This window comes from Ranitomeya imitator, chromosome 7, assembly GCF_032444005.1.
Source record: "Ranitomeya imitator isolate aRanImi1 chromosome 7, aRanImi1.pri, whole genome shotgun sequence".
Classification (NCBI taxonomy): domain Eukaryota; kingdom Metazoa; phylum Chordata; class Amphibia; order Anura; family Dendrobatidae; genus Ranitomeya; species Ranitomeya imitator.
Window position 1 is genome coordinate 47,345,602 of NC_091288.1, and position 12,988 is coordinate 47,358,589.

The 12,988-nt window shown below is 32.9% G+C and overlaps 2 protein-coding genes across 6 annotated transcripts in view; both read left to right on the forward strand.

The window, feature by feature from the left end:
• The window catches only part of HOXD3 (homeobox D3), a 46,191-nt gene that overhangs the window by 20,526 nt on the left and 12,677 nt on the right, over positions 1-12,988 (forward strand). Inside the window, exon 1 of one of the 5 annotated variants that reach the window (XM_069733197.1) lies at positions 10,630-10,968. The exons of 3 other annotated variants lie outside the window; for them this stretch is intronic. The gene's annotated coding sequence lies outside the window, so the exon portion shown is untranslated. Of the gene's footprint in view, positions 1-10,629; positions 10,969-12,988 lie in introns of those variants that run through there. One more of the 5 variants, XM_069733196.1, reaches the window with a different exon arrangement.
• HOXD4 (homeobox D4) lies at positions 3,477-7,223 on the forward strand. The gene is made up of 2 exons (XM_069733198.1): positions 3,477-4,583; positions 5,796-7,223. The coding sequence occupies exons 1-2, from the start codon at positions 4,175-4,177 to the stop codon at positions 6,095-6,097; spliced, it is 711 nt and encodes a 236-aa protein (XP_069589299.1). The 5' UTR covers positions 3,477-4,174; the 3' UTR covers positions 6,098-7,223.

Genomic DNA, 12,988 nt, shown 5'->3' on the forward strand with positions numbered 1-12,988 from the left:
GCTTGTTGGTTCTGTTGTACTGTATAGCGCCTCCCACAGTTTGAAGTGATGATATGCATTATAGCACAGATTCATAGCACGAATTTATGTGAATGAATGATTATATTTGATAAAGTGCATAAGTGGCTATAGGATTATAATCTGTGCAGTCTTTATTATGTGATTAGATGATTTCTGGGGCTACCTGCAGCAGTACAATGCGGGCAGCACTGGCTTCCTATTGTTACAGAGTATATAAATACAGATTGGATAACTTCTTCCTAATACTGTGAATAAGCAGAGATATTTAATACACGATATTCGTTTTCTTCTATTTTTATAACACATATCTTTTACATAAATATCCATAAAAAAAATGTTCAGTTACAAAAAAAAGCAATACATGAATGTGCCTGTCATTTTCTATCATTATGAAAATATATATATAAAATTAGACATTTAAAAAATATATATTTATTTCCCATTTATATACTTAGTTATATATTGTCATTTTGCCTCATTTAGTTCTTTTTCTTTTTTTGCATCTCATCATTTTCATCAGCGGCAAGGAATTAGTCCTATGAAATAAAACATTAAATGATAGAATTTTTGTATGAATTAGACCCCAGAAAAAGAAGTTAGATCAAAAGCAGCTCTATAGGCTGAGGAGCAAGAGGTGAATATTTAACGCTTTTGTTCATCAATAACACTGTGGCTTTGACCTGTCTGAGCAAGTCTTCCCATAAGGTGAAATGCAGGTCACAACGTCTAACTAATATGAAAATGTCAGCTCTCCGATAGCTTTTCTTTACTATATTGTGTTAAGTAAAATCCTAACATAACATATAAATTCAAGATGTAATACTTGAAAAAAAATGGCCTCTTTTAAAAGAATCTCAGCTGCAAAGATATTTGTAGCTTTTACCATTAATATTCTAGAATGTAGACAATAAATCTTTGTGTGCAAAAGAAAGGTTTGTGACAGATAGATATATAGATAGATATGAGACAGATAATTATATACATATATATATATATATATATACATATACAGACAAATAGATAGATATTTATCAGATAGATATGTATACATGATAGTATGTATATTTGTTATATATATATATATATATGTATATATATATATATATATATATATATACATATATATATATATAAAATAAGTGATATGTAAGTGATATTTGTATTTTGATGTAACCCCTTCTCATGTACAGCACCATGGAATTAATGGTGCTATATAAATAAATAAATAATAATATATACATATATTTGTGTGTATATATCTCTATTTGTGAATCTATAAATATACACAAATGGCATTATATATACATAATGATATATATGTATAAGCACACAAATTTATATGTACTTGTATATATGTATAGATCTCTCTCTATATATGTGTGTGTATATATATATATATATATATATATATATATATATATATATATATAATGTGATAGGGATACATACAGTAGATATATTCTCATATAATAATATAATTATTATACATGCAAAGTGTTTGTATCAAACCACATCAGACCAAAAAAAAATATTTTACAAGTAAGTAAATGATTGAATGAATGCATCCATGAGAATTTGGCAATACACACTTACCTAACAAGTGTAGAGCAGTCTCATGTTTGAGGAATCCCTGGTTGGATTATTGAGGATTTCTGGCTTTGGAAGAGGGGAGGACATTGAGTTTGCACATGAGTCAGGAACAAATCGTGAACTTTTGTCCTCTGCTGTGTGACTGTCGAGCACTAAAAATAATGAAACTTTGGGATATGTTTGCTAATGCCCTCTGACCTGCCCTTCACCATAAACGCTACCACACTCAGTTCTGGGCATAGTACAGCGTTTGGCTGCTCACAAGAAACATATCTGGTATGTAATGCACCATGTATATTTATGTATATTTTTAATTTCTATTATTATAATCATTCTCTGATGGAAATGATTTTACTTTTCTACACATTGCAACTGCTGGATGTAGGAAATACTGAAGTCTGATCACTGATTATTATTGGGGCACTATATGCTGTATTATTATTTTGTATCAAATTATATCACTGTGGTTGTTTTGTGAGTATCTTTGGGCATTTCTGCATTCACATAATGTGCATACAGAGGAGGCAGAGCTGAATTTAAGAGCTTTGTGAAGGCGTCCTAAATTAGGATCTCAACAGTCTATCTGATCTGCAGTCCTATGTAAAAGCATATATTGCTGCAGCTCAATAACTTCACTATGAGTTGTCCTAAATTAAAACTGAACACTGCTGTATGAACAGCCACAGCTCTGCTAAATCTGCATTTGCACTTTTTTTGTATTCATATTTTACACTGTATGTATTTCTACAGCTACATTGTATCTAAGGGTTTTAGCTTGCCTTTCGGGCCAATGTACCTGTGCAGTAAAAAAAAACGTTGACCATGTCTATCAAATATTTACTGATTTGAGATGAAATATGGTCGTTGTGGATTTCTTTTTTACATAATAACATATAATGGCTGTGTATAATAGAGTGTTCATTTTAATAGGATTTCCATGAGGTGTAGAGGTCAATACCAGCGTCGGGTTACCTGCTGAAAACTGACCTAGTATCATCACACATCCTATGGAATCAGCATTTATTTATCTGTTTCCCCCATATATTGGACCCAACGTATGCATATATATATATATATATATATATATATATATATATATATATATATATATATATATATTATTTTCTACACACAATCTTGTCCTTTTTGCCTCCATCATCTCACACCTGCCACCATCCTTGTCACATAGGTGATCCATAGTTGATTCCTATGAGAACACTGCACTAGGTAGAAGGATTGTCTATACGTTGTCTATATGTACCCTGTAGAACCGAATTTGTGTGGTGTTTACATAGTCACAGATTCGATTCTAGGGGAATATATGGTCGATGCAAAAACTTCGAATCCGCCTAGAATAGTTATAACATTTTGCGGTCATTTATATGAGAATAGAAAAACAAACACAGAGTCACTCTCATATTCTTCTTTTCCTTTCAGTCTATAGTTAATATTTCTTCTAGCTTTGTTGTTTGTGGTCATATGTATCCTTTATCATATATACACACCATCCCCTATCATATTTATCCTACATACCATCTTTACCTTATCACATATATACATACACACTCATAAATACCATTTCATGGATACATAATCTAATCCCTGTGAAACATCTCATTGTATCCATATTATACAGTATATAACACCTACTATATATACTATCCATTCTTCATTTTTTATGTCTCTCTCTCTCTCTCTCTCTCTCTCTCTCTCTCTTTCTCTCTCTCTCTATCTCTCTATCTATATATACTGGGCATTTAACTTTATTTCTGTTCATTTGCATGCCCTAAAAAAAAAAATTCATAAGTATTGCATCACTTAAGCTTGAATTACATTAATTTATTGTAGACTGATTTATGCTTCAACTCCCTCATGTAAAGGTTAAAAGTAAAATAACTTTATACTTTGGGGAACCTTGGTGGATATTAAATAACTGTTTCTTGTTTTATTGAACCCTGTGAAAAGTAAACCACAAGTTACTGATTATCTAATTTATTTTCAACCTGACTAGATTCTGGTAACTTTTAGATGACCCCTTGAAAGACAAAGGCAAGACAGGTCTATTGTACATGTTATAGAGCCCCTGATGTCCCCCTGACAACATAAGAGCACTGGCTCTCCCTCCTCACATTAGATACCAGCAATAACTACACAGACATGTATCTGTTTCATAAAACCTATGCTTGTGGCAAACATTCTTGTTGAATTAAAAGTGAATTATTTGTGTAAAACAATATTTTTTTTAATCAATAGTTACTACATGCAGTTGTGATATAGGGATCAGGGAAAGATTTCTTGTATTAAGACGTGCAATGTGTGATTGAGGGCAGGAGAGGGGATGGAATGTTCATAATGATCCAATTAAATCAATATTATTTTGTTATTTTCTGGAAATTATGAGCTACAATTAAAATCCAGTGATAAAGTTCCTGCCCTGTGATTGGCTGGATTGGTCACATGGCCTCCTAACTTTATTCAGTTGACAGCAAGTAGGAGGGCTTTATGGAGGCAAGAAAAAAAAGACAAGAGCAGAAAAATTAGTATTTTCTATCCTGAGAAATTAATGGCCATGAGTTCTTATATGGTAAACTCTAAGTATGTGGATCCTAAATTCCCTCCATGCGAGGAGTATGTGCAGAGCAGCTACCTAGCAGAGCAAGCCCCTGATTTCTACAGCTCCCAGCAGGGCTCTGACTATAACCAGCATCCAGCTCTCTACACCTCCCGGCCAAACTACAGCGAGGAGTCCTCCTTCAGCTGTGGCCACCATGCACCAGGCTCCTCTGCACTGCAGCCCCGGGGCCCCCATGGGCAGGAGCCACAGAACCCTTACCCTGCTGCAGAGGAGCCCTGCCCAGCTCCTGCCCAGATCCCCAGAGCCTGCAGCCAGCAGCAGCACCCTAAAAATGGAAGTCTGGCCAAGCAGCCTGCAATAGTGTACCCCTGGATGAAGAAAGTCCACGTGAACTCAGGTAAGGAGACACTTCTTCCTATTACAGGGTATGATTATAGGAAACTAGACGAGAAAGCTGCTGAAATTATTATTTATGGCCATTTAAGCCTAGGAAGCCATTACACTCATCATAAATTTTTATGGTTGAGGGAATAGGCCATGTGGCTTTGTTGTTTCTACTGAGGAGCAAACTCCATCATCAAAGTGTGTGCATGCTTTAAGAATAGTAGTCCTACTTACATACAAATATGTATATATATATATATATATATATATATATATATATATATATATATATATATATATATATATACACACACATACATATATATAAACTTGTATGCTTTAAGCTTAGTAGTGCTACTTACATACAAATATATATATATATATATATATATATATATATATATATATACACATTATATACACATACATACATATATATAAACATGTATGCTTTAAGCATAGTGGTGCTACTTACATACAAATATATATATATATATATATATTATATACACACATACATATATAAACATGTATGATTTAAGCATAGTAGTGCTACTTACTTACATACAAATATATATATACACATTATATACACACATACATATATAAACATGTATGCTTTAAGCATAATAGTACTACTTACATACAAATATATATATATATATATATACATATATATATACACACTTTATATACACACATACATATATAAACATGCATGCTTTAAGCATAGTAGTGCTACTTACTTGCAAATAATAATAATAATAATGATAATATATATTATATATACACACACACATACATACATAAACATGCATGCTTTAAGCATAGTAGTGCTACTTACACACACATACACCTATATACATATATATATATATATATATATATATACACACACACACACACACACACATACACCTATATATATATACGTTTATATATGTATGTGTGTGAGTATATGTGTGTGTAAGTAGCACTACTATGCTTAAAGCATGCATGTTTATATATGTATGTGTGTGTATATAATATATATATATATATATATATATATATGTAAGTAGCACTACTATGCTTAAAGCATGCATGTTTATATATGTATGTGTGTATATAAAATATATATTAGTAATAGAAAATGTGTAATTTATTTGTAGCTCATTCTATAAGGATTACATTTTTACAGATCCATTAGATTTCACCAAGTATATTTTTCGTTGCTTTGTTTCAGTCAACCCCAACTACACAGGAGGAGAACCCAAGCGTTCCAGGACTGCATACACCAGGCAGCAAGTTCTGGAATTGGAGAAAGAATTCCATTTTAACAGGTATCTGACCAGACGTCGGAGGATAGAGATTGCCCACAGTCTGTGCCTCTCTGAGCGCCAGATAAAAATCTGGTTTCAGAACAGGAGGATGAAATGGAAGAAAGACCACAAGTTGCCCAATACAAAAGGGAGATCTTCCTCTGCTTCTTCTCAGCACATACAAACTCTTACCAAGGAGCATCAGACTGACCTCACCTCTTTATAAGAAGAATTGCAGATTATTATTATTTTTTTTTTATTATTGTTATTTTTCTGGGCTGTAATTTACATAAAATATTGCCAGGACTTTTAAGTGTGCAGCAGAATCAGAACTAGAATGCTCACAGCTGTCAAGAATGTCTTCTCAGTAGAAATCCTGGACATCATAAACTGTGAGGACATGTTTCTGTTCTTTTTTTTTTTTCCATATCAAGAGGATTCTACAAAAGAGACCTATGGAAATATGTCTTAGGTAAATCTATCTGTATGTTCTGTCTAATAGCACAGGGCAGCATTGGGTTAACAAGGAAATTGGAGAGATAAAACATAAATGTGGGGACCATATGGGAAAGCTCTGCCTTCATTTCGTTGTTTCTTCTTTGTTACTGCCAGTATTATAAATGACACGATACCAAATTACAGGAAAATTATTATTATTATTATGAAATAAACGGGTTATTTTATTTGTAAAGTGTATTCACTTATTTATTTAAATGGAAACTGATCTCATAAAACACACGCACACAAAAATTAATCAAAATAATAATAATACAAGTACAAAGCCAAATATACACAAAGGATAATGGTTCTCATGAATAGTGTGGCGGGAGGACTCTCTCTATCTGACTATTCTAGATATTTATGGTTGGTTTAGTATAAGATTCCTGCTTGAAGGTAATTCAGAAATAGGATTTTAGTTTGTAGAATAAAAAAATGTAATTTTGGGGGTTTTAAATGAGAGAAATTTGGTAAATGTGATATTTTTATGGGAAAATAATCCACAGGAACAATAAAATGTCCTAGCAAACTGTACAGTAACATATTCTGTTTTATTTGTATTATTTTCTGTAGCAATATAAACTTACAATAAAATAAAAAGTATTCTATAATTCACACTGTAGAATGAGTCTTCTTTAAGGTTGAAAACGTTCAGGTTCATCCATTGTAAAATAGTTGTTCCTTAAATATGAAAATAAAATGTATTTTCTGCTTATAATTTTTTTTTCCAGGTTAGATTTCTTTTTTTTTTTTTAAGCAAATTTGTGAAAATGTAGATATTAGCTATTCACCTATGTGAGCAGCAGAAGGAAATTAAAAATTACCGTACGTGCAAAGATTGTTTTTCATTGTTATAGAGCAGCAGAATGTTATCTTATTTTTATTAACAAATAAAACATTTTAACATGTATGGATTTGTTACACTTCTGTTGATTTGATTGTGACAAGAAATTTCCAGGGAACCTTTATTGGTTTATTAGATGCATTTTTTGATGACTGTAGTCTAGAAGTAACAATCAGTAGCTATATATATATATATATATATATATATATATATATATATATATATATATATATATATATATATATATTAAAATATAAATTGATGCACAAGACAGGAAACTAATTGTACATGGGGTGTGTGAGGAATCCTCATCTGGGTCATAGAGGATTTGCTCTCACATCTGTAACACACGGACAGGAAGATATGGGGAAATTCTTTGTTTGCTCCTAAACTGGAGCTCTGAGGTCTCAGGCTGCTGATAGCTGCAGATAATATTAGAGGTGTCTCATCCATGTGTTATAGGAGCATCATTGTCCCTATGGCAGATCATACAGGGGAGAAGCAGCTCCATGTTGAGAGGGTGAAAAGGTATTTTACTAAAGTTCTGCCCAGCCAAAAACCACAGGTTCATCCTGAGGACAAATTTTCTATGCGATTAGTTGGATTTCAGCCGAAGGATCTGACCTCTAAACCCTTGACCTCTTGGACCTTAACTCCCTACTTTAGACATAGGAGCCTTTTAGATTTACTGTGTGTAAAGGACTTCTTTGTATATGGGTTACCCTGATAAAAGGGGTTCACCAGGTATATAGATACAGATCCAGGATCAATGATGCAACTCACATCTATCTATCTATCTATCTATCTATTATGTATGTATGTATGTATCTATCTATCATCTATCTATTATCTATCATCTATCTATCTATTATCTATCATCTATCTATCTATTATCTATCATCTATCTATCTATTATCTATGTATGTATGTATGTATCTATCTATCTATCATCTATCTATCTATCTATCTATCTATCTATCATCTATCTATCTATCTATTATCTATCTATCTATTATGTATGTATGTATCTATCTATCTATCATCTATCTATCTATCTATCAATCATCTATCTATCTATCTATTATCTATTATCTATTTATCTATCTATCAATCTATCTATTATCTATTATCTATTATCTATTATCTATATATATCTATCTATTATCTATGTATGTATGTATGTATGTATCTATCTATCTATCTATCATCTATCTATCTATCTATCTATCTATCTATCTATCTATCTATCTATTATCTATGTATGTATGTATCTATCTATCATGTATCTATCTATCTATCTGGCTATATATCTATCTATTATCTATCTATCATGTATGTATCTATCTATCTATCATGTAAGTATGTATCTATCTATTATCTGTCTATCATCTATCATCTATCTATCATCTATTATCTATCATCTATCTATCACCTATCATCTATCTATCTATCTATCTATTATCTATCATCTATCTATCATCTATCTATCTATCAATCACTCACCTACGTTTGTACATATTATAGACCGACAAATAGATAGATAGATAGATAGATAGATAGATAGATAGATAGATAGATAGATAGATAGATATTAGATAGAGAGATGGATAGATAGATATTCTGATAGATAGATAGATAGATAGATAGATAGATAGATAGATAGATAGATAGATAAATAACACGGTATTTCAGAAAATAAATAAATCCCAATTTGCTATAAAACAATGTAACTTTATGATCATTATAAATATAGTGGACTAAACTTTGGTGCATTTCAAGAAGGTTCTGATTAAAGTCTTATCAAGGAAAAAAAGATGAAAATTAAACTAGTTACAGATTGTCCTGTGATAAAACATATAAAGATGGGGGAGGGGGTATAATAAAGGAATACATGGGCTGGGCAGGTTTATTCCTGCATTCACATACAGTATGTAGGCTGTGTGTGCACACAATACATACGAGAAGGTGAACTCTCCCTGCACATATGTCCATTGAAGCTGAATATATAGATATATATTTGGCACCTATTGCACAGTTTGCTACCTGCATTTATTTTGTATGTCTTTGTGCCTCTAAATTAATAAAAGAATGTGAATGATTGTCTCATCAGTCTTTATTCACTGTTGTTGGATGTAGTAGATATGTAATAAAAATTATCACACCTGCACTGTGTTACCAATAGATATAGAGATGCAATGTTCTCGTATATGATGTATTTTTATTTTTATTTATTTTTTTAGAAAATTTGAAGTTATATAGACTGACTTATGTAGAAATACTCAATATATCTTTAAAGTAGAGGAGACAAAACCCCAAAACCCAAGGAAATGCTGGTTAATATGGAGGTATCACACACACACACACACACACACACACACACACACACACACACACACACACACACACACACACACACACACGTGTTGTAGACTTTGTAACCTCAATAGAAACATACTTGTTTTACTCATTTCACTTTATATAAACAATCAAATTATAATTTAACTGTACATAACCGATAAAAAAAGATTATAATACACACTCATATGTGTGTTTATATATGTGTGTATGTGTGTGTATATGTGCATATGTATGTGTATATATAGATATGTGTATGTATAAGTGTATATATATGTGTGTATATGTAGACATATGTATGTGTGTGTATCTATAGATATGTGCATGTATATATGGATATATGTGTGTATATGCAGATATATGTATGTATGTATGTATGTATGTGTATAGGTATATATATATATATATATATATGTGTGTGTGTGTGTATGTAAATGTGTGTAGATATATGTGTGCAGGTGTGTATATATATATTTGCATGTGTATATTGATATGTGTATGTATATGTGTATATATGTGTGTATATGTATGTGTGTATCTATAGATATGTGTATGTATATGTGTGTATATGTAGATATATGTATGTGTGTATACATATACACGTGTATATGTATGTATATGTGTGTTTATATGTGTATGTGTGCATATCATATGTAGATATATGTATGTGTATATAGATATGTGTATGTATATGTGTGTATATGTAGATATATGTATGTATGTGTGTATATATGTATGTAAATGTGTGCATATATATGTGTGTTTATATATAAACAAACACACATCTATGTATAAACATATATGCATATATATATATATCTATACCTCATATATATATATTTATATATTTAGTGTTTGTGTGTATGTGTGTGAAGCAGCTGTGTCTGTGCTGTTTAATGGCTCCTCCTCTGCTACTAACAATACATCAATAAAATAGTGTGTATTATATCACCACTAGTCGTTATGGAAAGAATGAAGGGCAGGCTGAGTGACTAGCCAGCAGCCCCCACTGTACAGTACAGTAAATCGTGGCTGCAGAGCCTGGCATCTTCCCTGCCATCTTCCACCATGAGGCTCCTGCATTGATTTATCAGCACCCATAGAGGAGGCATCAGCAGCACAGGGGGCTCTAGAAATGTTCCTTACATGTTCAATATCAAAGTGGATGCAAGATGCCAGGAATAGGTTTCTTCAACTCCTGACCCACGTGATCCAGCAAATAATTAATTCAGCACGTCCCTTAAGAAACACAGCGTCGTCATTAATTTGCCAAGCAAAGGACTCTATCAGACTTGAAAACTGAAGAGATCCCAAGAATATTATATACAAAGAGAGCAGACTGTATACTGTGCACTGTGTGTGTCAAATAGCTGAGGAGAGGAGCCCTGTGCTGCTGGTGGGTATGTTCTTACCATCATCATCATCATTGTGATTCTTACTATTTCTATTTGTATTATTGTTACTTTTATTTTATTTCTTCTTCTCTGATACAGGACTTGGCTGTCATCACTGGGGTGATAAATAGGAGCCTTTGCCTGCTCCTTGCAGTAGTCAGGAGATGGAGTGACCTTTGTTTCACAATGCTTAGGGTTTATAAGAAAATTAGGATGATGTATGCAACTGCTCCTGGAGCCCTGCTTTGGGGAGAGCCCGGGCAGTAAAGGGAATTGAATGGATTTACTCTAGATTTGTATGAGGGCTCAGATTTAGTGCAAGCCCTGGGAACAATACTGAACTGTCAGGGCATCTGCTGCCTTTTCTTGAGACACTGAGAAAGGGGCCCTGAACTTCTTTTCATTCCTGGGGTCGTAAATTTTATCTTGCGTCATAATAATAGAATTGGGGAGAAAGCTGAAATGTTACCCAAGGCAAACGTTCGAGCCCATAATGATTTCCGAGTGTCCGCCATAGTCATTACTATTACACTTAGAGGGGATCATTTTCTGCTGGACACCGCCATTTATTCCCACCATTTGCTGCAATCTATAAAAGTAAATGGATATTTACTGATCTGCCTGTGGATCCCAACAGAGAGGGAGAGACAGCAGAACAGATATCTTTCCTGATTTCCAACATTTTTCACATTAAACAACCCCGACAATTCCTATATATAGCTGATAAATGGCTCACTGATCACATCCATTGTATCATTGGGCAGCTTATTAATCTGGACAATTTCTTAACTTGTACATTTTGCTTTTTTTTTTTTTTCAAAAGAATATAGTATTATTATAATTATTGTTATCATTCTTTGCATTGTCACGCATTTATTCAAATGCATTTTTTTTCTACATTTTTGATCATTTATGCAGCATCATCCAATGTTTATTGCACGTGAATTATCAATCTTTTTTTTTTTGTTTATCCTTGCATTTAGAATAATAGAAAGAATTTTAAAATGAGAAGAAAATGTATGCACAAAATAGCAATCATGTAATCTAATAATATCTTGAGCTCAGGATAGAGAATTTCAGCCCTTGTAATAATACCATTCATTTCCTAGCTGTAGCCATGGAGGTTTTATCTGTTGACAATGGGCCAAGTTGTTGTTATAAATCATAGTAAGTAAAGGGTTCTAGGCTGTTGGGGGCGGCTGAGGGGTGTAAATCTTGCAGTTTTATTGCCCTGTGCACATTATGCTGCGGTTCATTTACTGTGGATCTTCATACTTGAATTGGATTGTGTAAAGTTGCCTTCTCACCATCGGGCAGGAGAACACAGCACTTTATTTTGGGTCCTTCTCTGCTGGAAGCTGTTGGAGCCTTTTTTTAACATATGCGGCTCTGCTGTCGGCACCACTGATAAAGTCTTATTTTTATTGCTCTTTATATTTGGGTGCAATCATTCTGTAATTTTCAAAATCAGGAATATTTTACAGGTAGCAAACAAGAAATAGTTAACAAGTCGTCGGTATAACAATATATTTAATATAATATCTGTACAATTCACCATCGATCTCCACACACAACAAAAAGAAAGGAGACATCAACATAGCAACCATATTTATTAGATTAATACATTTGCATTCCATCAAAATCAACAAAAGATCTTTCTTTCTGTGGATATAGTGTGATTATAGGACCGCCTGCAGAGACTGGATTTTGTCTCATATTAATCCATTGCATTGTTCGATCGTATCAATTATTATTTTCGGTGCAATATTTGCATCCAGGTCAATAAGGATTATGCATAAGGGATTGAAAATATGTAAATTGTTTTGATTGGCAAGGTCGGTGCAGGGATGTACTGCGATGTGGCATTTCTTATTGTATATATTGGCATCAAATAACAATCGGAGGAGGTGAGAAAGATGAAGGCAGGTTGGGAATGGGCTGGAAATCTATAGGTTATATACAAACCCACAGCTGCAGGGTTTAGTGTAGAGATCACGTGAACAAATAGGTTTAGACGTTAAGGCAG

What these genes read in the sequence shown, in the direction of transcription:
- HOXD4 (XM_069733198.1), top strand. Translation starts at nt 4,175, where the DNA reads ATGGCCATGAGTTCTTATATGGTAAACTCTAAGTATGTGGATCCTAAA. An exon ending in GAAAGTCCACGTGAACTCAG is followed by an intron (nt 4,584 to 5,795) that starts GTAAGGAGACAC and finishes GCTTTGTTTCAG; the next exon opens with TCAACCCCAACTACACAGGA.